The following is a 27,617-nucleotide window of genomic DNA, read 5'->3' as shown; positions in this document are numbered from 1 at the left end:
AAAAAAAAAAAAACAAAAGGAGATAGGGCCATCTTGAGGCTATGTTTGGAAGTCCAGAAAAAATAATAATAAGATAAAAAATCATGATGAGGTAATAATTGATTTATTGTTTTGATTTAATTTTAATTACCTACTCTTTATTTCTCTTGCAATCGGAGGGAGCCTTTCGATTCTTCCACTTCCCTTGGCATCGGCCATCGCATATAACAGTAGGATGGAACATGCAAGGGTTATGCTTGAAAGCTAAGAAGAAGAAAAAGAAAAAAAAAATCAAATAATTTTGAAATTGACAAGAAAAAAAATGATTTTTTTTTATAATCATTGTCTTATATAATTGTGTACTTAATTCTGAAAAATTCAAAAAAAATGGTTATTAAAGTTGTGTTTGATATGCAATCTAGGAAGTTAATGAAATTATTATTACAAAAGTTTCTATTTTCCTTTTAAAATTGATTTCAGTTCCTTTTCTTTTCCTTTCCTAGGAAATTTTTTCCATTCTAAAATTTTTCCAGCAAATGATGTTTAAATGAGAATGTTCCTACTTTTTCTTTCTTTCTTTTATTGGGGAGGGACGGGTATCTTATGTTAAAACAGGGAAGTGAGGTGGATCCAAATCAAATTCTTCCTAACAAACATTATTTGAGTACTGTTAATAAGAGCTCGAACCAGCCATCCAAATGGCTAGTTCCCTCTATCATTTTCTTCTTCATTCCTTAATAACTACTGGTTGAGGTCATTATCAATAAGTGATGATTGATAACAGCCTATGCATGGTAGGTTTTTGTTATTATTGTACAGCATGGATTTATATATAGGATGAGGGTTTTTTATTTTTTTTTTCAGTGGGGGGTGGCTTTGGGTGGGGGTGTTTAAAAGGGTGAGGTTTAAACACTTACAAAGAATTGTAGTGAGGGTAGTCCACCGTCCATGCCGGCATAGATTCCTTTAGTCCTTTTTATACAGATAAGGGTTTTGTATGTTGTTCTATGACTTGTCCCTAAGTCTCCTCCTTAATTTCTTATTGGGTAATTTACAGCGCCACCCTCTAGAGAATGCTAATATTGTAGCTGATCATAGGGTACCTCCTCTCTCTCACTCTCTCGTCCTAATAAGAATGAACCTAAACTCTATTAAGAAGCTGCCAAAAGATTCGTCTTTTCTTGCAATTTAACTATGGAGTGTGATGGAATGAGAGGTCGTCCATTGCAATCATTCATATTTTCAGATTCTCCCAAACTCCATAGTCCCTAAATTATGAAAAAATAAGAAAGAAAAAGAAAACCCACATACATCACATTCACATGCCCCATGGGCAATGGGTTTTCAAGTTGGATTCTTACTGTGCGTCACGGTCTGCATTCTTTTATATGCTAATACCTATAATTGTAACCAGCCGACAATTCTTCATCTTTTGCCAATCTTCCCTACGTGGAGGTGGATCCTTCCAAATATAGACCCGTGCTCAAAATACAACATTCTCTTTACTTCCTTACGTATAAGATGTTGACTAGTTGAGAGTGAGTTAGAGACCATACGAAGTAGAGAGTTAAAACTGTTTCTTGAATGTATCAAAACTCTTCAATTGAACATGAACTGAGTTATATATAGAGATTACTGATCTCTATGTCTTGTTTAGTGCTTGGTTCCTAATTTGTCATCTTTTTTTTTTTTTTTTTTTTTTTTTTTTTTTTTAATAGATAAGAAGGGAAATAGGTAATAGCTAGAAGTTTTGAACTTGAGACCACCAAGTGACATTGGATTTTAACACGCCACAGCTCACCCGACCACAGCATGGTTCCTAACTTGCCTCATGGAACCTTTTAACCATCTAATGTATGCTTACTGTTCTAAACATTTATTATTTTTGTCCCAATTCATAGGGTACCCTACTGGAGTTTCGGTGATTGTCTACCACTCTACCCTACCCACCAACCATTGAAGTCGAGAGCAGCATTTGCAGCTAGCCCACCAATATTGTCCCATCTCCTATGCATGCATGCATGCATGCCCCACTCACCCTTTGGATAATTGATGAATTATTTTAGTTTTTGATTAAGCTTCTCAATATATATGATCTTAATTACATCAACCCTCCATTAGAAATGCAAATGTTCTTTGAGGACTGAAGATAAGATCATAATAAGAAGGAAGAACTGAAGAGGATAGATGAAATAAAAGTTAAAAAGTACGGTTCGGTAGGGAGAGAGAGAGAGAGAGAGAGGGGCCAGGGACGGCTCGCCATTAGCTGGCCGAAAGCGACGGTGCCACAGGAGCTTTCAATTCGATTATAATAGAGAGCTAGCTAGTCTACGTAGTCTCTCTAGTCTCTTCAACTATATAAAGAGGCCACCACTTCCTCCACTCTCAACTACAATCACTAATACTCAAAAGCCTCAGAATCAAATCAAACACTACTCCTCCACTTTAACTTAGTTTCCACAATTGGCTGCAAGTGCAAACAGGCAGGCAGCCACAAGCATGGCCACAGGGACCTCCATAAGATTTTGTAGCCTTTCCCTTGTCCTCCTGCATCTCCTTGCATGGGCACCTTCCTCACTATGGGCACGCCCTGCTACCTTCGTCCAGGACTTTCGTGTCACTTGGTCTGATTCCCATATCAGGCAGATCAATGGAGGCAGCGCCATCCAATTGGTCCTCGACCAATCTTCAGGTTGTGGGTTTGTGTCTAAGAGCAAATACCTGTTTGGTCGCGTCAGCATGAAGATCAAACTCATTCCTGGGGACTCTGCTGGCACTGTCACTGCCTTCTATGTGTGTTTGTGACACTTCCATTTTTGTTTTTCAAATGTTCTTCATCAATTAAGAACGTAAATTTCAATATTTTTTTATTTCCTGCAGATGAATTCAGACACAGATACAGTGCGTGATGAATTGGATTTCGAGTTCTTAGGGAATCGGAGTGGACAACCTTACACAGTTCAAACCAATGTGTATGCTCATGGCAAAGGTGATAGAGAACAAAGGATCAACCTCTGGTTCGACCCATCTGCCGATTTCCATACTTATTCCATCCTATGGAATCACCACCATGTCGTGTACGTCTAAAACAATTTTTTCTGATGATTGATTTCCCTAAATTGGAGAACCAATTTGTTAGAGACTTGGGTATAACTTATCCTCAGAAGCTAGTCATAAAGAGATGGTGCCTAAATACCTCTAAGTCTCTACTTTGGACTACTCACTTCCAATGTGGGATTATTACTTTTACCTTCCGAGTTAAACTCAACACAATTAACAATGAGTTGGATTGATGCAGGTTCTATGTGGACGAAATACCAATTAGAGTTTACAAGAACAATGAAGCAAGAGGGCTCCCATATCCCAAGTTCCAAGCCATGGGGGTGTACTCTACATTGTGGGAAGCAGACAATTGGGCTACAAGAGGTGGGCTTGAGAAGATAGATTGGAGCAAAGCACCCTTCTATGCTTACTACAAGGACTTTGACATCGAGGGTTGCCTTGTACCAGGTCCTGCTAACTGTGCCTCCAACCCTAGTAACTGGTGGGAGTCCCCTGCTTACCAGCAATTGGATGCCGTCCAAGCAAGGAGATACAAGTGGGTCCGTATGAATCACATGATCTACGATTACTGTGCAGACAGATCTCGCTACCCTATCGTCCCACCGGAATGCACCGTCGGGATCTAATTAGTGATAGTATTATCTATCGTCTTTAATTATTTAATGTGATTAATTAATATTATGAACAATAAGAATGGTGATCGTCGTGGTTGTGTTCTTCAAGTAGTTTACCTTGAGAGAATTAATGTTGGATTTTGTTTTAGTATGTTATTATTCCAGTCAAGGGTGTATAAAAAAAAATTATTGTGAAATAAGGAATTCCACGTAAATGAGATGTTCCCCACTTCTTAGCTGTCTGATGTTGGACCATTGACTGTGACCTCCATGACACACAATTCATCTACACGTGCATCGACTAATTACATTCTGATGTGAACACGAGTCTGATCAGGGTCAGGTGGGATCCAAGTCCAAAAATCAAGAAGAAGAAGAAGATAGTCAATTCAGGCATAGAGTCATTCGCCCTTTGACCTGGTTACCAAGTCGACGTCAGAATCTTGACTCTTGACTATAGTATTTCCACACGTGCAAGCCTTTTGCTTTTCTTTTATTGAATAAGAATGCCAAATTTTATGTTCAAGTAAACCAGGGTGGTAAAACAAAGCTATGAAAAATTTTGGTATTAAAAGAAAGTCCGAAAACAATTTTGTTAGGAATAAATAGGTTTTCTCCTCTGAAATTATATATCTGTATTTTGTTTTTATTAAAAAAAGACATATCTATCTTTTATGGTAAGAGGGAAGAAATAGACTCAACGAGCGAGTGTTAGTATACACCATACTTCCAAATTCTTAGATAGAGAGCTTCTATTTATTCAGTAACACACGTAGTTGATAAGGTACAAAATTCCATCAATCTTCTTGTCATATCATGTTAATATATGAAGGAAAAAAGTTATGTGGTTTACCAACCAAAGGCAGGATATCTAAATTTCCCTTATTGGATGAAGTGCTGAAAATACCTTCCAATGTTAACATTTTATCCCTCTTGCATCCCTAGAGTATCGTGGTCTGTCAGAGGAAACCTCTTCACATATTCTAATACATATCAAAAAAAAAAAAAAAAAAAAAAAAGTTTCATGGTCGTGTGGGCCCTATGCCCAGACATAGGGGATGCTTGAAATTACATCCCCACCTTCTATGAAATGAAAGATCTCATTCATGTGATGCCCGCTGCAAGCTTTCTCATTGGCCTGGCTTTGATACAATAGCCATGCAACAAGGCAACGATCTCTTGCCCTGTATATAAATTATCTTTTTTCTCTTTCAAAATAATATTGATAGCCACCTAGATTATATTATCATTTTGATGATGAAATTTTGCATTCCTATTTTTTTGGATAACCGTCCAATTATGCCATCACTTTATTAGGGGGACCCTCGTGATTCTTAAAAGGTTTACATGAATTAGTCAAGTGACCGAAAAGTACAGTCGACATTTAAGCTTTTTTATGTTTTAGAAAGGATTTAGGGCTTCAGAGTAAGGGTGTCAAAACCAAATCGAACATAAACCCCCTCTCTCCCCCAAAAAAATACAAATGAAACCATATATCAAAGCTTACCAAGTCATCTACACCAAAACTATAAAATCATTTGACAAATGTTTTGGTTTAAAAAATGAGACTGTTTAATCAATAGTTCGATTTTGGTTTCAACTGTTTAAATCGATTAAAACTGATTAAGTTTTTAGTTATGCATTAAATAAATAACATCCTCCTGAATCTTCAAAATCCTCATGATCTCACCCCACATTGGTGAAATTGTTTATGTTTTTCTCTAAAATTAATCATATTCAAATTAAAAAAATATATGGTTATAGATTTATACTAAATAATTGTATGAATTTTTATATGAGAGTAGCTTTTTAGGTGCGACATTTTCTAGAAGTCATTTACAAATTGTATAACTGTTTATTATTATTTTTTTTTTCAGCTGAAAAATCATTTGTATTAAGAAAAAGAGAAAAAAGAATATACAAGTTGAGTCTTACATGACATCAGAAACAATGACAAGAAAATAGTTTTATTTTGGTTTCATTATATTAAACGGTTCGATTTTAATTTCTACTTTTAACACAGTGAATCAAATCAAATCGTACCATTTAACTAAAACAGTAACATTAAACACCCTTACTTAAAGAGGGATTGCAACTGTGGATTTTGTGGCTGATCCCAAATTTTTTTAGCCGATAAGCCAAAGCAAAACCCATCCCTCAACCCATGAATTTCTCGGAGGGGATTAATCTCTCACACACATACAAACACCACCTTATCTAATTCCCACCAATTGGATCAGGGATGCAATTCCAACCACAAAGAAAGCCAAAAAACAACACCCACATAAAGGATTCTCTTATAATCCAAAAGAAAAGAAAAGAAAAAAATAAAATAAAAATAGAACTGATTAGAACCAAACTAAAGAACACAACTGGTCATGACTCATGAGGCCTGTCGCCAAAGAAAATTAAATGGACTATCTCAAGACATAAAGATAATGACCTTAAATAAAGTTGATTGATTCGACCCACCTGTTCTTGGCCTGGTTAATTTGACTCTTTCAATTGTCTTACTTTACAGAAATTGAGAGAGGAGTACGTCCCTTTTAAAACCTGACAGCCAAGAGGAAAAGGCTGATCTAAGAAAGTTATGGACTTGGACGTTCTCAATACCTTTAAGATCGACCACCAAGAGGTCGCATGGGACTACAAGGGAGTGCATGAACATGCATTGGAGGGGCAGGGTCTACCTTATGGGGTAAACTGTAACCATCATTCTCAATCAATCATCTTCATACCCCAGTACCTCTCATTCCCTAGGCATCTTTCATATCAAACTATTCAACGTATCCTCACGTATCTTCCACTACCTTTGTTCCATATATTTACCATACCATCTACTGAACCATGTGGAACGAATGCTATCTGATGCAATAAAAATTTATTAGTCAATCCTCCTTGCAGCTCCTGATGCTCCAGTCGTCCTGCACAGAAGGGAAGAAAGGGGAGAGTCAGGCTGACCTGACAGGGGACTCTCCGATGCTTAATTCAGATCTTTCCACAGCAGATACTCAAGAAAATTTTCAGTCAAAAGAAGTGATCGATCCCTACAATGGAGGCTTACCTTGGTATTTATAGGCTACTGATGGAGTGGAGCGAGGGGGAAGTCCGTGAAGAGTCCTACTGGGCGTGGAGTCCTTAAGGAGAATGGCTCTTTGGTTTCAGGAATATTCTAGATTCTGGGCATCTTTCGAAAATATTTCTCTCTTATTTCGGAGGTGTGGATTGTAAGAGGAGTTGATGCCTCTGATGACATGTAGTGGATAGAGTCCCGTCCTCGTGATCAGGGGTCACGTTCCTTGAATGTAGGAGTGGATAAGAGCACGTTTCTGGGAGTCCGCCTGATGATGCCCTCTCTTATTTCGGAGGTGTGGATTGTAAGAGGAGTTGATGCCTCTGATGACATGTAGTGGATAGAGTCCCGTCCTCGTGATCAGGGGTCACGTTCCTTGAATGTAGGAGTGGATAAGAGCACGTTTCTGGGAGTCCGCCTGATGATGCCGGGCCAAGGTGGCATCTCGGCCAGAGGAGAGGCCGAGGTGGCATCTCAGACTGATGAGAGGCCGAGGTGGCAGTGCGGCTTGATGAGGTGCCGAGGTGGTAGCTCAACCTGATAAGGTGCTAAGGTGGCAGCTCGGCCTGATAAGGTGCCGAGGTGGCAGCTCAGCCTGATAAGGTGCCCAGGTGGCAACTCGACCTGATGAGGTGCCGAGGTGGCAGCTCGGCCTGATGAGATGCCGACGTGGTAGCTCAACCTAATAAGGGGCCAGAGTGGCAGTGCAGCATTAGTCGGCCTGATGAGATGCCGACGTGGTAGCTCAACCTAATAAGGGGCCAGAGTGGCAGTGCAGCATTAGTTCTAACACTCTTTGGCCGTGCTGTGGTCAGAAAAATTTACCCTCATCACTATCTACTTTCACATGATTTCACTTCAAATCAAACGTAACAAAAACCATCTGTTTTGCATCCGATGTGAGATTATTACTTCATTCTTTTACGTGAAATATCAACACCATCAAACCACAGTACCACCTTTCTAAAACCTCTAGCTAAAACTAGTGTTCACCACTATGTGCATGTAGATTGATCATAAATAGATGGAGATGTGTTCAATAGGAAAGCCTAAGAGTTGGGCAAGTGTTGAACGAGAACCTGCTAGTTTACAAAGCTAACCCTAGATAGCTATAGGTTGGGATCATGAAGCACGAGTCCCAACCGACAGGGGATGGTTCCTATTATAAAACAAAGGAGATGGGGGCATCTTGGGGCTATGTTTGGAAGTCAAGAAAAAATAATAATAAGAGAAAAATCATGATGAGATAGTAATATATTTATTGTTTTTCTTTCTTGTTAATTTCAAAATTATTTGAATTCTTTTTTCTTAGCTTTCAAACATAACCTCTGTTCCATGTTTCATCCCATTGTTATATGTGACGGTTGATACCAAGGAAAGTGTAAGAATCTAAAAGCTCCCTCCGATTGCAAGAGAAATTAAGAGTGGATAATTAAAATTAAATAAAAATTAAAATGAATATTTTTATAATAGTTGTCTAATATGATTGTATACATAATTTCGAAAATTCAAAATCTGATTATTAAGATTGTGTTTGATATGCATTTTTGGAATGCAATCGAAATTCAATCTAGGTAGTATTGCAAATTACTATTACAAAGTTTCTATTTTTTTTTTTTAAATAATTTCACTTCCTTTGCTTTTCTTTTCTTTCCCTAGGAAATTTTTTCCATTGTCAATTTTTTCTCGGAAATGATGATGTTTTACATGAAATTGTTTTACTTTTTCTTCTTTTTTTTTTGGGGGTGGGGGGTGGGGGGGTGTGGACAGATCCAAAAGGGAACTGAGGTGGATACAGATCAAATTCTTCCTAACTAACATTATATGAGTACAGTTAATAAGAGCTGGAACCAGCCATCCAAATGGCTTGTTTCCTCTATCATTTTCTTCTTCATTCCTTAATAACGACTGATTGAGGTCATTATCAATAAGTGACAGCCTATGCATGCTAGGTTATTTGTTATTATTGAAACACAACAAAGGATCGGAAAGATGGAATCTATTAATCCACAGGTTATGGTGATTGAATGAGACTCTTGAAATAATGCCAACGGCATTTCAGACTTTGTACAATAATGATATGTCAAAGGCTAGATTCTCTTCATTGAAGAAAAAAAAATTGTGAAAAAGAAATTATTCCAATTGACTAGATTCTACATTGCAGTGATATATAGATAGGATCTACTAAAGATATTAATCCTGTGTAGAATTTAGGAACCCATATAAATTAAAAAATCACTTAGTATTTTTAGAACCTAATTTTCTTTCACCCATGGTGAAGGGGAATCCCATGATCGTGAAACATTACAATAGTGAGACATGCATCATTCTAAAGGGGAGGGATACTTCGAATTCAACTAGTAGGGACAGAGTGATAATGATCCTAGATGAAGTCGAAAATACCCCCCATAATGATACCTATCCCACTGCCGTAATGACTAGAGGGGTGCAAAGTTTAGGCAGATGAGCGGAAGCTCTCCCGAAGCCCACCCTAAATCCAACATGGCCTGGCTTTTGATCATCCTTCAGGGCAAGGCAAGGTTGAGATTCCTAGGCCTAAGGTAGGGCCAGGCGAGCCCAACTTGGCCTAGTACAGCCCTATGTATACACACATGTACACACACACAAACACATTTCATATAATTGGTTTTAGATGTCTAGCTTTATTTATAGGCATCACATTCTCTTAAATTTTCAATGTGAGATAAAAAACAATTCTTTTTACTCTTAAGGTAAGAAAAAAGGACAAGGATTTTACCAAAAAAAAAAAAAAAGTAAATAAACAACTAAGAGAGAATGCACTCATTTTAGTTCCACATTTGAAAATTTAAGAAGGTAAGGAAGGAATAAGAGCCTATAATTAAGATGGAGAGATGATAAATATTTTTGAAGTTGGTTATCAACCCTGAAAGAATAGCTGATCAATTGGCAAAAACCAATACTTCACAATTAAGAGGTTGGCTACCTATAAAAAAAAGTTGGTTATTAATAAGCTAACCAGATAGTCTAATGATAAGACGAGGCCAAGCCCGGCCCTCCCTAAACCTAGTATGACAAGGCTTGATTTGTAATATCTCAGCTCGATCTAGGGCCCAGACAGGCTGGACTAGTTGGGTTGAGCCCTTTAAACCTAGCTCAGCCCGGCTCGACCCTTTTGCCTCCTAGTAATGACTGATGAACCCTATGGTAATGATTCACAGTCAAGGGATGGTACAAGTCGGGATGTTCAAGGTAAACCCAGATTCAGGTTTACTTGGCTCTCCTATCTGTTGTGGTAATGCGGTGGATGGATTAACCTTACGTTTATGGTATTGGGTTGTTCTTTAAGCATCTTTTTATTCTTCATTCTTCTATTAATAAATTCCCTCGCTGATCTTAAACAAACAAAAACGTTTCACGGTCAAGGGAATAGAAGAAAGCATCGTACCTACTAGTCCACTAGCTCGTTGGGCAAATCATCTCTAATCGCACTGTCTAACCAAGAAGTGCGAAGCCAAGCCAGCCAGATGTCCTTAGAAGGGGGGATGTGCCCTAGGAGATCTTTCACATCTGCTAGGTCCTTGGAACTGTGGTGGGTTCGAGATAATAGGGATGCCTCCAAATCTCAGCCCCATCAACAGGATTATAAAAGTAATACCATATAGCGTCTAAGCCCTATTTTTCTTTTTTAGGTGGAAAGACCCTTATTTAATATTGAACCCCAAAAGAAACCCCCTCTCTCCCGTGTCATAGTTCAAAAATGTACACAGCCTTAGGGCCTGTTTGATAACACTTCTGTTGTTTCTGTTTCAAGAAACGGCAGAAACAGAAATTGCTGTTTCTGGAAACAGAAACAGGTAAGAAGGGTGTTTGATAATTCTTGTTTCTGGAAACAGAAACGAGTAAGAAGATGTTTGATAAATTCTATTTCTGGGAACATTTCGGACAGAATATGATGTTTATAAGCCAACTACAAGTCCAATTGTAATTCCCACACCAAAGCCGAAAAACCCAAATATAGTACTGAAGAAACCCATCTCTAATCTCCTTCCGATAAAGTCTCAAATCGAAGAACAAAACAGAAACCCACTTTTCCTTCCTCTGCAATCCTCAAAACCCATCTCCAATCCTCTCTCAAATTCTTCCCCAGATCAACATCAGAAACCACCAAATTGACAAAAAAAAAAAAAAAAAAAAAAAGAGAGAACAGAAGGAAACGAAAACCCAGACATGATCCTTTCGATCTATATCATCATCAAATAAAATAAAAGAGCATTAATTCAACCCAATCTTTCCTTCGGCATCACACGGAGCGCCAATTGGTCGACGATCGATGCCGGAGGAGAAGAGCGTACCGTCGTCGGTTACGCAGGAGGAGCAGAGATATGGATGCGCAGTTGCAGGTCGTCTTCAACGGTTGTACAGGGAGGCATATCTCGATCTTCGAATGAGCGGAGCTCCCCGTCGATGATCGACGCCGGAGGAGAAGAGCGTACCGTCGTCGGTTACGCAGGAGGAGCAGAGATCTGGATGCGCAGTTGCAGGTCGTCTTCAACGGTTGGACAGGGAGGCATATCTCGATCTTCGAATGAGCGGAACTGCGCCAATTGGTCGACGATCGATGCCGGAGGAGAAGAGCGTACCATCGTCGATTACGCAGGAGGAACAGAGATCTGGATGCGCAGTTGCAGGTCGTCTTCAACGGTTGTACAGGGGCATATCTCGATCTTCGAATGAGCGGAGCTCCCCGTCGATTTTTCAAATGGTCGGTTTGTCGAATGAATGGTTCCGCCTTTTTGTTTCGAGAAACAAGCGAAACAACTTTTTCTTGTTTCGTCATTGGTGTTTCTTGAAGCATAAATTGTTATAAATTTCAATTTATGTTTCAAGAAACAAGTAGAACACAACACTTTTACCAAACGGTATTTATGCCGTTTCTGTGTTTCTGAGAACAAGAAAACACAGAAACATGTTTCTGGTTACGTTATCAAACGGACCCTTAGTGTCTGTTTTGAGGGAGAGGCCTTTTCAAGTTTCCAACATATAACCAATATATTACAATAGTACAATTCAACCGTTGCATCACAGACATGCTCACTAACCCTGATGAGAATAAAGCTGAAAATTCTAATAAGAGACCATTCCATTGTAGATTTAAAACATTTATCTCTTCCTTTAAATATGGGAATTGAATGGAATGAGAGGTCGTCCAATAAAAAAAAACTCACGATCACACAACATTCATATCCCTGTAGGCTTGGATTCTCACTGGGTGTTGCCGGCCGTGGGCATTAGTAACACTAATCCATGAGTATTGCACATTAACTATGAATAAGTTTCCCATTCTCCCACCCTGGTTATGGGACTCTTTGCAGAAAAAATAATAATAATAATTTAGGTATATGGAGTAGTATTATAAAGGAAAAATTACATGTTTACTTATTTTTAGATTTTTCTTTATAAAATTATTCCCTTAAAGTTTCAATTTACAAAAATGTGAGGTTTGGGTTTTACAAAAGTATCCACCCAAAGTTTTGGTTAATAAAAATAACTAAAATTAGGTTTGGGTTTATGAAACTACCTAAAAGAGTGATTCTTCTTCAATTAAGTATTTTTGTTAACTGAAACATTGAGTGGGTAGTTTTGTAAATCTAAACCTGATTGTGAGTATTTTTAGAAACTGAAACATTTAGTGGATAGTTTTGTAAATTTAAACTTGAGTGATAGTTTTGTAAACCTAAACCTGATTGTGAGTATTTTAGAAACTGAAACATTGAGTGGGTAGTTTTGTAAACTTAACTTGATTTTGAGTATTTTTGTTATCCGAAACATTGAATGGATAATTTTATAAATCTAAACGTGATTTTTAATGTTTTTTGTTCCTATAAACTTTAGATGGATAATTTTATAAAAAGAGATTCAAAAGTGGCTAATCAGCTATATAGATCTTGTTTGGTGTTTGGTTTTCAATTTGCCACGTGGAACCTAATTGCTGCTACTGTTCTACAGTATTCACCAATTCACCTCAGTTTTGGCGAACTCCAAAACATTTATTAATTTTGTCCAGTGCGGAAGGGGACCCTACCGGAGTTCCGGTGATGGCCTACCCCACCTACGAACCAAAACCCGTTGAAGTTGAGAGCAGCATTCGCAGCCTATCACTGACACTATGTTGGGTCCCATCTCACTTGCATGCATGCATGCATGCCAGCCACTCACTCTTTGGATAAATTGATAATGAGTATTATAATTCGATTAAAGCCCCTCCAATAGGAGAGATATATATATATATATATATATTTATATAGATACTATACCTCCCTTAATTATATAGAGAGCGGATCAAGTCTTCTTACGAGAATCATTCTCGTACAGGGTTGATCTGCATATATGGAATTCATCTAATAATCGACTTTGCAGTGGATTTCATTTATATAGATCAACCCATATAAGAATGGTTCTCGTACGAGAACCTGATCCACATTCAAATATATATGATCTTAATTAAATCAACCATTCACTCATGAAAATATACATCAACCCCACTAGAAATGGAAATGTTCTTTGAGGACTGAAGATAGGATCATAATAAGGAGGGAGAAGAAGAGGATAGCTAGAGAAAGAGAAAGAGAGAGATAGAGAGCGAGAGAGGGTGGGGGGCCAGGGGATGGCTTGCCATTACCTGGCCGAAAGCAACGGTGTCACAGGAGCTTTCAATTCGAATATACCATAATAGAGAGCTAGCGAGTCTACGTTGCCTCTCTACAACTATATAAAGAACCCACCACCTCTCCACTCACTACTACTACTACTCAAAGCCTCAGAATCAAATCAAATATACCCTTTTATAGGTTTCTCCATCACACACTCCTCCACTTAACTTAGTTTCCTCATTGGCTGTAAGTACAAACAGGCAGCAGCCACAAGCATGGCCACAGGGACCATAAGATTTTGTAGCCTTTCCCTTGTCCTCCTGCATCTCCTTGCATGGGCACCTTCCTCACTATGGGCACGCCCTGCTTCCTTCGTCCAGGACTTCCGTGTCACTTGGTCTGATTCCCATATCAGGCAAATCGATGGAGGCAGAGCCATCCAATTGGTCCTCGACCAATCTTCAGGTTGTGGGTTTGTGTCTAAAAGCAAATACCTGTTTGGGCGCGTCAGCATGAAGATCAAACTCATCCCTGGTGACTCTGCCGGCACCGTCACCGCCTTCTATGTGTGTTTGTGCCATTTTCATTCTTTGTTTTTTTTTTTTTTTTTTTTTCAAATGTTAGGGAATTGTGTAGAATTCATTCTGAAAAACTAGTCGTCAAGGAAAAGATGCCCATATAATTATAGTTCTTCACCATCGAATTACTTACTTTTAATATGAGATTATTGCTTCCACCTTCCACGTATAATGTGATTTCAATATTTATTCTCACTTGCAGATGAATTCAGACACCGACACCGTTCGTGATGAATTGGACTTCGAGTTCTTAGGGAATCGGAGTGGACAACCATATACAGTCCAAACCAATGTGTATGCTCATGGCAAGGGTGACCGAGAACAAAGGATCAACCTCTGGTTCGACCCATCTGCAGATTTCCATACTTACTCCATCCTTTGGAATCACCATCATGTCGTGTACGTTTAAACAACTTAACTCATAAATTTTTATAAAGAAAAATTAGAAAATTGGAGGAACATGGATAGAACTCATCCTCAAAAGTTAGCCGTTAAGGAGAGAGGGTGTCCAAGTATCTATAAGTCTCCATTTTGGACTACTTTTAATGTAGGATTCTTATTTCAACCTCCCGTGTGGAGCCCAACACAATTAATGGTGGGTTGGATTGGTGCAGGTTTTATGTGGACGAAGTACCCATTAGAGTTTACAAGAACAATGAAGCGAGAGGGCTTCCATATCCCAAGTTCCAAGCCATGGGGGTATTCTCTACGTTGTGGGAAGCAGACAATTGGGCTACAAGAGGTGGCCTTGAGAAGATAGATTGGAGCAAAGCACCCTTTTACGCTTACTACAAGGACTTTGACATCGAGGGTTGCCCTGTCCCAGGCCCTGTTAACTGTGCCTCCAACCCTAGGAATTGGTGGGAGTCCCCTGCTTACCAGCAACTTGATGCCGTCCAAGCAAGGAGATACAAGTGGGTCCGCATGAATCACATGATCTACGATTACTGTGTAGATAGATCTCGTTACCCTGTCGTCCCTCCCGAATGCGTCGCCGGCATCTAATTAATTAGTGATAATATATAATGTGATTATTTATCATGCAGATATGTATGCCCAAGGTTATAATCTGAACAATAATGGGGGAAAATTGAAAAAAAAAAAAAATGGTGATCATCGTTATGTGTTCTTCAAGTTTTTTTTTTCTTTTTCTTTTTGGGTGAAGAATGTTGCAGTTTCTATTGTAAGCAATTATTTCTGTCAAGTGTGTATAAAAATATTATTTGTGAAATAAGAGGAATTTTTAATGATATTTATTACTTTAATTTTTTTTTTTTGTTCTGCTGTTGGATATGTATTCCATGTAAATGGGAAGTTCCCCACTTCCTAGCCGTCTGATGTTTTGACTTTTTAATTCTCTGATTTGGAGATTGACTTTGATCTCGTTGACATACGAGTCTCAGGGTCAGGTGGATGAGTGGTTCAGATTCTTGACTCTACCAGTTATATGCAAGTCTTTTTTTATTTATTATTGAATAAATGCCAAATTTTATGTTTAGTAGACCAGGTTGGTAAAACAAAACTATGATTTTTTTATTTTTGGTAAAGACAATGCTATGATTCATGGGCATACATGAATAGCAAAGATGTATGTCATTACAAGAGAGGGAATTTTATTCAAGGAAAAATACACAGCTGATAAGGTACAAGATTTGAATTAGATTAGACGGTCTACATGTCATAGACAGTGTCTCCTTGGTTAAGTAATCGAATAACATGCTGATAGCCCTAAAAACATATTGGAAATTACATGATAGAAACTAAGGGCCCGTTTGATAACGTTTCAAGAAACGCGTTTCTGCTGTTTCTGTTTCCAGAAACAGCAGAAACGGAGTAAAAAGCGTTTGATAAAACTGTTCCGTTTCACTTATTTTCAGAAATAGAAATAGAAATTTTTACTTATTTATGGTTCAAGAAACGACCCAGGCAACTTGTTTCGCTGTTTCTAGAATTGACTTGTGGTCATTCTTTCATTGGTTACTATCGACTTCTAAAAACATGACTTATCAAACACCTTCAATTCCGTTTCAGTTTCAAGAAACGGTAGAAACATAAATTTCCGTTTCTAGAAACAGAAACGACAGAAACGTTATCAAACATGCCCTAAAAGTAGTCACATTTAAAATGTCTCCATTCACAAGTCACACAAAGAAGAATCAATTATGTATGAACCGAGTTGATACATTAAAAGTTGATACACACAATTCGCAATCCCCTGGAGCTCCAGTCTTTAATTAATTTAGGTGTTAAAATTTGATGACTGACTAATCCATCTTAGACCTATTTTTCCAATGATTGTAATTATCACATCATCCCACCACATGTCTATATTGATGGCTTGCTGGTCTTTTAGCAATCTTTCTCTCCTACTTTAGTAGGAAAGATCTAGCATTTGAAGACTTACACCAAGAACTGTGCAGGGGGTCTCCCCCAATTCTTCCTTCTCTATCTTCTTATTATATGTAACTAATATCTTAAGGAGAAAAGTCATGTGGTCTACATCTAGAGAAGGAAAATTTATGTTTCCCCTATTGAACAAATGGTCGGAAATACCCTCTCAATATCACTTTTTATCCCTCCCGTATCCGCAAAGTACCATGGTCTGTCAGAGGAAATCTCTTCCCATATCTTAATACACATAAGGGAAAAAGAAAGTTGTCTGGTCATGTGGGCCCTAAATTCAAACACAGGGACACGTGAAATTACATCCACTCCTCTTGTGAAATAAAAAATTCTCGGTCAAGTTGATGTCCTATGAGCATCCTCCTTGGCCATCATTGATGCAACGACCATGCAACAAGACAATGATTTCTTTCCTTTTTTTTTCCTCATCCAAAATAAAATTGATAGCCACCAAGATTAGCTTACCTAGATAGCCTCTTTTTTTTTTTTTTTTTTTTTTTTTTTTTTTTTAATTAATGAATTTTTGCATTCTTATATTTTTGGATATAATATCTAGCTATGCCTTCACTTTATTAGGGGGACCCTTGTGATTCTTAAAGGTTTACACAAATCAACTCAAGTAATTAACAAGTGGTCAACTTTTAAGCTTTTTCAAGTTTCCGAAAGGATTTAGGACTTGGGAGTAAATGTGTTAAAATCACAGCCAACGTTATCAACCCCCCTCCAAAAACAAATAAATAAAAACCGAACTAAAGCTTAACCTTTTATTGAAACTAAAACGAGTCTTTTAAATCGAAACTTTGAAATCATTAATAAATGTTTTGGTTTAAAAAACGAGATCATTTAATAAACAGTTAGATTTTGGTTTTACCTATTTAAATCAATTAAAATTATTAAATTTTGATTTATTACATTAAATAAATAACACCAGCTTGAATCGTTAACATCCTCATGACCTCACCCACATTGATGAAATTGCTTATGCTTTCCTCTAAAATTAATCATATTCAAATTCAAAAATATGGATAAGTTAATATTAAATAATTATATGATTTTTTAATATAAGAATAGCTTTTTGGGTGGAGCATTTTCTATAAAATCGTTTAGGTACGGTATCCGTTTAATAAATGGTTCAATATAATTAAACCATTTAGGAAACAACTTGGTTTTGATTTCTATCTTTGACACCATGAATCGAATCAAATCGTATTATTTAACTGAAACCACAGCATTAAAACACTCTTACTTGGGAGGAATTGCAAACTCTGGATTCTCAATGTTGATCCCAAGTTTTTTATTTTTTTTTTAACCCATGAGTTTCTCTCTCTCTCTCTCTCTCATTTTACTGTTACCAGTTGGGTCACAGGGGCAATTCAAGCCACAGAAAAAGCCAAAACACTATACCCACAGAAAGGATCCTCTTATGCTCCAAAAGAAAGAAAAAAAAAAATTGGAACTGATAAGAATAATTACTAAAAGTATAAAACCAACCAAACCAAAGAACACAACTGACAATGACAAATGATGCATCTCTTGTACCAATAGAAAAAAGAAAAGGAAAAAAAGGAAAAAAGACTAATAAGGCATCTCGCCAAAGAAAATTAATGGATTATCCCCCAGATGACAAAGAAAGATGATGACCTTCAATAAAGTAGATTCGACACCCACATGTTCTTGGCCTGGTTTGACTCCCTTAATTGTCTTACTCTCACAAAAACAGTGAGAGATAAGTCTCTTTTAAAACCTCAGAAAGCCAAGAGAGAAAAGGGTCGTCTAAGAAAGTTATGGACTTTGGTGGACTTTCTCTATTAACTATGACTAACCACCAAACTGGGTTACCACCAAACATGATGTCCAAGATGGAAAAGTGCATTTCAACCTCAATCAATAATTAAAACACACCAAGCTATTTGCCTGCTAGGATTCGTGGTTGGAATCCTCTAAGAGCAATGAAGATTTTTAGATCTTGATTATGATCGATAATGAGAGGAGACATCAACCAAAACCCACTTGCACATATGTCCATTACCAATATAATTCATTGCCCTACTTGCATTCCAATAAAACAATCTTGGTTTCATATTGATTATGAAATCAAGTTTATACTTCCCACATTACTTAGTGTACACTATGTTAAGTTACTTTCTGATATGCATAATATCAACCCACTAATTAATGACCGGCACGTGACAGAAGATCACACCAAATCCAAAGACGGTTAAAACCAAGCTCTCCTTTGTTCTGTCATCTCAGATCATGTTAAGTGTCTGCCTTATTTCTACCTTATAGAGTGTATCTATACATGCCGTAGCCGTCTATTCTTCAGATATATAAATTCACTTTCCCCCTTTATGAAAGAAATACTACATGCTTCAATGATGCAGCAGTCCTGAGTGAAAAATCCAAAGTGAAAAACAGTTACCATACCAAACACAAGAAGATTAATGACTCATTTTTTGTCATTTGCTTCGATAGGCACATGAGCATTGATATATTCATACAAATAATGTAGAAAATTGGGGGCACATATTCTAACAGTAACAAGGAAAGCCAAAAAAGAAGTTAGGTTTCAGAGGATCCCGCCAATCCAGAAGGAATCACTAAGATTCAAAAAACATACTGTGCTCTTACAAACAGTATTCTACAAACACTTCACCAAAGACACATTCATTGTTTCTAATTGTTACTCTAAAAATCATTGTTTCGAAAACGTAGACTGGAGGAGTTGGCCAGTCAGCAAGTTGGTCCAAAGAGTTCCAGTTTGCAACTGCTCCGGGCTAACAAAATAATACTGGCTGGCATTGAAAAAAAAAAATCTCTACATAAGTACTTCAATTAGCCAGGTTGATTAGATCAGCTTCAAGCCTTCAAGCCTTCAAGCCTTCAAGCCTGTCCTCCTTGAAACTTAGACTTAATAGTATCTCGGAAAGCAAAAACTTCACTAACATATGAACGACTTCATAGGCCAAAGGAGTTGCTCTCGGCTTCCAACATCAAATCTGATGCAAAATAACAGTAAAAATAAAGATACTATTACACTTTGGCATTGACTTTGACTGCAACTGGTTCTGAACAGTATGGGCAGCTACCAAATAGAACGTCAAATGATCTACAATACAAGCATTCAAGGAAAAAATAAATCAGCTACTGAAGAGGAAAGCCAAGGCAAAGAGCGTAAAAACATAATGATGGCAAACAACGATGGGGCATGAGACCACCTTGATGGCCAAACCAAGGGATAGTTAATTAATGCAATAGTGTCTAAGCAAATACAAAATATATCAGTATTCCAGAGATCAAAGACAGATCAAACATACTGCCTTGTTGTTGTGATGGAACGCAACCAATCCCCAAGACACAAGCTATGGAAAGCTCTACTGCAGTTGGCATTGTCACATGTATAGTCGGGACAACTTCCACTCTTAGCTCCAAGGTCATCATCTAAGTCAACACCAGAAACCCATTGATAAATAAATTATCACATTAATATGAAGAAATAAAAACAGGTATTTTGGGCTCACCAATCGGGAGATACTGAGCATAACAAATTCCACACTCAAATTTCTGATCATCTTTCTGAATATCTGGAGGTCCAGGCAGTACAATCTCCAGTACACTCACAAGATTTTCAGGGAATGGTTTGTCCTTCATCCTACAGAACGAACAGATGACATAAACATTCACTTTGTGGTATCAATGCTGTTCAAATAGAACATTTATGATGGGGAAATGCACCAAAGAAGGTTCTCTAAAGCTACAGTAGGAACCAATAACATCAGTGTTAAGACACAGGCAATGACACATATTCACTTTGTACTCTTCTGATATTAATCTGATGCACTTAACAGATTGAAAAACAAGAGGCAGAAATGGTATTTGGCTATTTGCAAGGACAAAGGAAGTATGGAAATCAACTTTTAGACAGAAGAGTACATCCTGAGGCAAACTTGGTGAGAATCCATAAATGAAAATAAAATGTAATGTCATATAATGGGAATTCATCTTTTCTTTTGTCTTATTTTTTGATGTGCAAAGTAATTGTTGAGACATTGTAGTTTTGAATATGATTTTGGTGATTCCAACTTGTGTTTGTTTGTGAAAAATCCAAATTATATTGGTTTATCTTGTGAATGCTCTCAAGCTCCAAAGTGTGCATGAAGGCTGCCTAAGTAAGTATATGTTATGTTGACAAGCTACATCAAAGTGGAAGATCTGTCTCAATCTTAGTCAACATATCCAGCAAGTGGTGCCACAGTATAGTTGAAGATCATAGCCACCTCCATAGTTGTCACGGCGTCAAATCGATCCAAGGTGGTGGAGGGGTGGCTAATCAATTTGGCGATGAATTGCCCGTTATGGCGTTGCCATGGCGGTTAAATCGCCCATGTGTCATTTTTTATTTTTCCTATTTTCTGAAGTTATTTAGCATGCTACAAGCCCACAATATATACCCTATAACATATAAAACCAACAATAAGCAACATCAAATCATCAAAAATCAACATAACCCTATCAAAATCACCCTGCATTTTACAAAAAATCGACCGCCTAGTGAATCAGGAGTGACCTGGCGTCCATGGCGACGCCTATCAGCCAATGGCAATCGCCATTTGCGAGTCACGTAAATCGTAGCACTGCCATGAACTTCTTTTTCCGCCAGGACGTCAAATCGCCGCCTTGGCGACGCCTAGGCGACGCCATGACAACTATGGCCACCTCAATAAGTCCATTGGTGGCATGAAGATTGAGAAGCCGAATTGAAAACCAAGCTTCTCTTCCAGTAAGACCAAAGAAGAAAAAGCCTCAAAGCTCAATTGGACAAAGACATCTTCAGAAAATTTCTACATCATCATATTGAAGGCTTAGGAATAGCTTTTAATGTGTAATTCAATTATAATTTTCCTGAGTTGTATTGATCCTCAAACACTGATCCAGTTCAGTGTGTTTTGGTTGTTTACAAAGGAAAAATGATTCTTTTCTTAACTGTGTAATCATAAGTAGAATTCAGACACACACTAAAACCCAAAGACGTATTGAAACAAGAGTGGCTAAACATAACTTTTAATGCTATTATACTTACATATTAAGAAACTAGCATGATTTAGTCTCCTTGAGATTCTTTTTTCTACCACCCAATTTGCATGGTTGGAAACTTAATTGGGGGATTACAAATAATAATCATCCAAGTCACTTATTAAGTGCTTAGAAACTAAGACATTTCAAGAACTCAATGCCTCCATCGCATGATGGATTGTAGCATCAATGTTTATTCAAAACAGCATTTTGAGTATTCTAGAGCTGTCACCCATGCATGTTTATTCTAAGAAGGCACACAGATTGGCATGCACATGAATCTATAGTTCAGTTTTCAATATAATCATGAAGTAAAAGATTCACCAGCTTCTGCAATCAATATCAGATCACACACGAAAAAACACATGGACTTAAAGCATACCATCGTTTGCCATTGCTCCTCCATTTCTTTCTCATAGAATCTACTATGGAATCTGGACCCAGGAAACGACATCTGGCAGAACACAGAATCTCAAATGAACAAGAAGCAATTATAGCAGCATCAGTTGACAATTTCAGATGAATTCTTACTCTGGTAAAGACCTTGGGTCATAAGCATTTATATACAACACGATACAGCAATCATTCCCTAGTCAAATTTGGACCTCAACATGGTGAGTTGGTGTATAAAGAATTGGGTAAATGAACCATCATTACAAGTCCCATAAATAAAAATCTCACCCAGGTTGATTTTGCGATATGATGTAGCACGAGATGGTTGTCTCGGATCAACAACCCAGAGAACTCTATCTATATTTTCCAAGGTAGACCAAAAATCCTGAAATTTCTCCAAATGCTGGGCATACATGTCAATTAAATGCATCCATAACTAAAAGCAACAATTCATGAATACAAGAGTCGTTGATAGCATATACCACAGCCCTAAACAGAAAGCAGAAGCATCTAACACCACAATTAGTTACAATGATAAAAAGAGGGGCGTCTGGAGTGTTATGTGATCGACGTATCCCTCTAAAGCTTAAAGGAAAATTCTACAGGACAGTCAAAAGTCCGGCTATGACATATGGTGCAGAATGTTGGGCAATAAAGAAGCGTAACATTGGTAAACTGAATGTGGCTAAGATGAGGATGTTGAGATGGATGTGTGGCAAAACCCTGAGAGATAGAGTAAGAAATGACAAAGTTATAACAGATTTGGGAATTGCTCCAATTCAGGATAAGCTCAGGGAATGTCGGTTACGATGGTATGGACATGTCCAAAGGAGGGCTTTGGATGCACCAGTACGGAGGAGTGACCAGATGCAGTTGGATGGAGCGAAAAGGACTAGGGGCAAGCCAAAAATGACCATTGAGGAGGTAGTAAGAAGAGACATGCAAAAGTTAAGTCTTCACCAGAATATGGTATCTAATAGAGCTACCTGGAGGGCTAAGATCCAGGTTACCGACTGTTCGTGAGTGGGATGTCCTAATCAAGCGGATCCATGTAGCCGACCCCATTTAGTTGGGATAAGGCTAAGATGTGTTGTTGTTGATAAAAAGAGCAACCCAGTGCACGAGGCTCTTGCTATTCTAGGGGAAAATGAAACAAAAACAGGCAGTAATGTATTTTCCACTTTTTGGTTATCAAGAGAATGAAATGATATATAAAAAAAAAAAAAAAAGCAACCCAATGCACGAGACTTTTGCTACTGTAGGGTCTAGGAGGGGCAAATGTCTTACCCCCTACTTCGCAGGAGAGGTTGTTTCCAAGTTTTGAACCTGTGACCAACATGTTGCAATTGTGCAACTTAACTGTTGTGCCACTTTAAGTCAAGTGCTGCAAGCTATGGTGAGCTTAGGAGGAAACTCACGGATTGTATTTGGTGCACAAGTGGAAGAAATCCTTGGCAGTCTATCTAGGTACACAATCTGAAGGGACCGTGATCTTGTGATATCCTTGGGTAGAAGTCCTTGATTGATGACCTGGATGCACAACACAAAGGACTGTGGTTGTGTTGGGAGAAATCCTTGGCTGTGGTAGGTCTAGGTCCCAATCCGAAGGACTATGATTGGTTAGTGTAAGGGCTTGATTCTTACATGGAAATAGGATCAATTATTAAAGAAATTCCTTGGATGGGTGGACGATGGGAGATGACGTAGGATTGTGGATCCAAACTTCTATAAATCAATTGTATCTTTTAGAGACTTTCTACCTCATTGTAAGTAACTTTACTACCTTATAGTCATTTTCTTGTTTTACTAATGAAGTGATAGAAAAAACAAAGCAGGGAAAATTGCCACAACAATAAAGCTAATAGACTGATAGTTGTGGTGGTGCTGTTACATACAAAGATATCATGATACATATTGACACAGATATGTTATTACTGAGCTAATACATCTGATAACGGAATTAGGGGAATGAGACTTGTGTCACTTAGACACAACCCTACTTTATTTATAAGAGAAATAATGAGTACAAAGACCATATTACGCCCATATTACAACAATTTTTATAATGTAAAAAGTCAATTATTCTTAAAATAATAATCATAATCATCCACTGGGTGATCCATAACTTTTTCCCATTGTGATGACAAAAATAATACGTGATTGTTTTACATTTTTTGGCGCTTGCCCTTTTATTCTTCATAACCTGTAATATAGTATCCATGTTAAGTCCCATCTAACACTGCGTGGGGGTGAATTAGTGTACCAAATCTTTTCTTTTTTCAATCGTACACCTAACGTGGCAATCTAGCTGGTAACCTGGCACTATAGCAATCACATTTACACTCGTGTAGAAATCTCTATTGGTGATTCACTGACATATATTCACATTCATGTATACACCTAGCCTCTTGTCATAGGCGCTTCCAGGTGTGCACACCTATCCTACAACCCACAACACTCCAAATGCAATACAAGTAATGCAAAGGAAATCGCAACCACAACATATTTTTTTTACGAGGTTTGGCAATAAGCCTACGTCCCCAAAGTAGTGTATGTGAAGGCTTTGTATCTACTTAATCGTCAATAAACTACTTTAATTGCTTTAACAATTGGGAGCACCCACACAGCCACACCCAGTTTTCCCATAATAGAAGTGAGAGGGTACTAGGTGCCAATTACAAGTGATAACACACTGTTAGGTTTACCCATAATAGAACTAAGAGGGTACACTCAATGCCAATACAAATGACAGTACACAATGTCGGGGAGAATACTCTCCCAATGAGATTATAAAAACAAATTTGGGCATATAACAAATGACCTACAATTTTCACATGCTAGTATAGGTCTACTATGTCTTCTAAATAAATATAAGGCTAGAAGATGCTTACAACCCTTGTTTATGATACCTAGAGATGTGTTTGAGAACCTGGAGTCGATCTAAGATCTCCACTAGTCACCAGAACTTTCAACTTCACCTTCACTAGGGGAACTTGAGCTTTCAAGTAAACATTGGTACTCTGGGAAGCACTTAATTAACCCTTCTTCACCTTCTTCTTCAATGCACAAAACAGAATTACAAAACCCTCTATTTACTTCACTCTTTCTTTTTTGTCTCTTTTCTTTCAATGAAAGACTCTAATCACACACCCACCAAGTCAAGACTCCATTAATGAAGCTCTTAAAGCTTAGACATACTCATTTAAGGCACTCCAAATGTATCGGACCCGCATAGGAGATCAGTGAAGTGTCCCACCAAGAGACAGCAAGTACCAGGGGGTTTGAGAGATCGGTGAGGGCGTGCAAACTTTGGTCCCACATCGCTTAGGGGGAGGTTGTTGGGCTAGTTAATAACCTTCAGCCTCCATAACATGGCATAACGCATTTTAAAGCCTTGAGGCCCATGGACAATAGAAGGTAATATTGTGCCAAGGTTAATGGGGTCAGTCTCTTCTTTTTCCTTTCCTTCTCCTTTTTCTTCCTTGTAGAAGTTCCCAAAATACTCAGCAATGGCAAAACCCCTTTATATAGGCTCAATGTAACAAATACAAGATGGAATAGGGCTGGGAATGCTTCAAAGAACCATACAAAGTTTGTCTTTGACTCTTCTTCTTCAATGTGAGAAGGGGAACACAAACCCTAACATCTCTTTCACTTTTTCTTCACTTTTGTCTTCTCATAAATAAACCACCATTAATACCCAACTACCAAGCTCAAAAGATCTTCAATGAAGCACACATGGTTTGCTTTTGATTGTTGGAGTTCAATCAATGCACATAAGAGAAGGGGAGAGGCTTCTCTTCAAAAATCGTGGCCCTTTCTTCATCACACATCTGTTCTCTTGTTGTAGGTGGATAAAGCTTGAAAAAACGAAGTGAACCCAACTTGAATCCCCTGAACAGAGCTGTAGTTAGGGACTTATGAGCATTTGAATTTCGTCCTCTCAAAATGCTTAAAATAGAATCTTTGGGCAGACCATGGTGCACCTACAAAGCACCGTAGCACGGGGTGCACTATGACCATAGAATTTTCATGCAAAAAGGCAGAATAAATCAAGACCCTTAATTTGAATTTTGAATTTTTAAACTTTTGGAAATCATAACTTAAGTCCCTCCAACAGATTTCTTCGATCAGACTTCCAAACAATTACGTTGGGCCCCTCCTGCACCAAAAAACCTTTAAAAAAAAAACCAAACTCCTTGTATTCAATCTATAGCGCTCGATAGGAATTAAACCGAACTTCTGATATGTACAAAAAATCCCCTTGACTCAATGGTACTATAAGTACCTAATTGATAGAAAAATAGGGACAAAAGCTATTTTCCATTTTCTTCTTAGAATGATCAGATGGAAAAAAAAACAAAAAAAAAACATAACTTTTTCATACTACTCCAAATTTCGATGAAACAAGTTGCATTGTGTTCATGACTCGTAGAAATACAATCCTTCAGAACAACCCATCGTCATACTCGGCCATGTAAAATGACCAAAATGCCCTTCAACATTTCATAGGGCATATCTTCTTCGTCCCAACATCAGATCGAGGCGAAACCGGACTGGATGCATCAGAAAGAGTATTACATACTCTACAACTTTCTTGAAGGAACTGATTTCCAAAAAATTCATCTTCAATGATGGAATGACCAAAATGGCCCCAAACATAGATAGGTAAAAAATTAAGGAACCGAACTTGGAAATCCAAAACAAACACCATTGCTGCACCCGCTGCACACAACCAACTTCTGATACTCCACTCATCACTGCCATGTCATCAAAGTTATCGTACATTGCCATGTCATCACTTTTGGGCAAGTCATCACCGACACGTAGCCAAGGTTGCCAACAAGGACAACTAATATACAACAATCTCTTAGAAAATAAATAAATAACACAATATTAAAATTTTAAAATATCAGCAGTAGTTAGCGATAGTGGTACGCTTCAATTTATATCTCTCACAACACAACCAATTTAGACAAAGTTACTTTAACCGATTTTTCTGAAATGACCAGATTTCCTATCTTTTCCTTCCCTTGTTCTCTTTGGCTTTCTTTAATTTTCTCTCAATGTCTTCACAATCAAAAGCAACCAAAAATGATAAGTAATACAGCTTGCTGTTAGAAGTACCTCAAGGAACTGGTGCACAACATCTTTCAGCCTTGAGTTTGTTAACCATTTCAACTTAAAAAGATAAGGCACATCCTGAAGAAGATGACATATTGTATAAAGCCCAAGTAGATGATACACTTCAAGGGCAGGTGAAATAAGAGTAACTAACCGCTGAAATTGAAGGTGGAAATTTGGGATAATTTGGTGGCAATCTTATTTCCATAATATGCACTTGTCCATTTTTATCTCTAGCGACAGAAAATAGTAAACCCCCAAGTTAGTGGTTCAAACAAAACATGAGAATGCAACGAAATAGAACATGTATAAGAAGAGAGTGCCATTCAAGTCCCAAAATAAATAAATAAATAGAAGGCATTCATAGCTGCTAAAAATGTTAAAAAAATGGAATAGATTGATTGAAAATAAATTTGAAGGTACTTTATAAAATGTCCATATATAAATGCAATAAAGTGCCCCTGCCAATTCCGATACCAATTCAGATATGAATCTGGTGACATAGCCAATTACTCCCTATCCAACCCACCTTCTTGGATAGGCCAGAGAATCGCCCCCAGAAAATATTTTAAATAAATAAATAAATAAAAAGATTATGGTGCTCCCTCCCCCATGGCTGCCCCTCTGCATCTCCGGCACTCACTCCCCCTTCCTCTCCCTCTCCTCTCTTCCCCTCCCCCGCCCC

General features: G+C 37.9%; 3 protein-coding genes and 1 long non-coding RNA gene across 7 annotated transcripts in view; 2 read left to right on the top strand and 2 right to left on the bottom strand.

Annotated features, from left to right (window-relative positions):
• Positions 1-2,357: 2,357 nt before the first annotated feature.
• Positions 2,358-3,894, top strand: LOC122074883 (probable xyloglucan endotransglucosylase/hydrolase protein 6). Its single transcript, XM_042639870.1, has 3 exons — positions 2,358-2,772; positions 2,860-3,056; positions 3,278-3,894. The coding sequence occupies exons 1-3, from the start codon at positions 2,479-2,481 to the stop codon at positions 3,666-3,668; spliced, it is 882 nt and encodes a 293-aa protein (XP_042495804.1). The 5' UTR covers positions 2,358-2,478; the 3' UTR covers positions 3,669-3,894.
• A 6,770-nt stretch (positions 3,895-10,664) lies between these two features.
• Positions 10,665-11,296, bottom strand: LOC122074885. Its single transcript, XR_006139076.1, has 2 exons — positions 10,939-11,296; positions 10,665-10,809 (listed from the first exon to the last, which is right to left on the bottom strand). It is a non-coding gene; the product is annotated as an uncharacterized LOC122074885 (long non-coding RNA).
• Positions 11,297-13,501: 2,205 nt separating this feature from the next.
• LOC122074884 (probable xyloglucan endotransglucosylase/hydrolase protein 6) lies at positions 13,502-15,204 on the top strand. The gene is made up of 3 exons (XM_042639871.1): positions 13,502-13,927; positions 14,142-14,338; positions 14,554-15,204. Exons 1-3 carry the CDS (start codon positions 13,637-13,639, stop codon positions 14,942-14,944), a joined length of 879 nt encoding a protein of 292 aa, XP_042495805.1. The 5' UTR covers positions 13,502-13,636; the 3' UTR covers positions 14,945-15,204.
• A 3,700-nt stretch (positions 15,205-18,904) lies between these two features.
• Positions 18,905-27,617, bottom strand: part of LOC122074469 (E3 ubiquitin-protein ligase FANCL) — a 13,696-nt gene continuing 4,983 nt past the window's right edge. Inside the window, exons 4-11 of one of the 4 annotated variants that reach the window (XM_042639300.1) lie at positions 27,087-27,165; positions 26,936-27,010; positions 22,097-22,211; positions 21,947-22,004; positions 21,798-21,869; positions 19,864-19,994; positions 19,660-19,783; positions 18,905-19,341 (exon numbers count right to left, since the gene is read on the bottom strand). In XM_042639300.1, the coding sequence (XP_042495234.1) occupies positions 19,284-19,341; positions 19,660-19,783; positions 19,864-19,994; positions 21,798-21,869; positions 21,947-22,004; positions 22,097-22,211; positions 26,936-27,010; positions 27,087-27,165 (712 nt within the window). In that variant the 3' untranslated portion in view covers positions 18,905-19,283. Of the gene's footprint in view, positions 19,452-19,659; positions 19,784-19,863; positions 19,995-21,797; positions 21,887-21,946; positions 22,005-22,096; positions 22,212-26,935; positions 27,011-27,086; positions 27,166-27,617 lie in introns of all 4 variants that reach the window. The other 3 variants (XM_042639299.1, XM_042639298.1, XM_042639301.1) reach the window with 3 other exon arrangements.

This window comes from Macadamia integrifolia, chromosome 3, assembly GCF_013358625.1.
Source record: "Macadamia integrifolia cultivar HAES 741 chromosome 3, SCU_Mint_v3, whole genome shotgun sequence".
Lineage (NCBI taxonomy): Eukaryota > Viridiplantae > Streptophyta > Magnoliopsida > Proteales > Proteaceae > Macadamia > Macadamia integrifolia.
The sequence above is the reverse complement of the archived record's forward strand: the minus strand, read 5'-3'. Positions and strand labels throughout refer to the sequence as shown.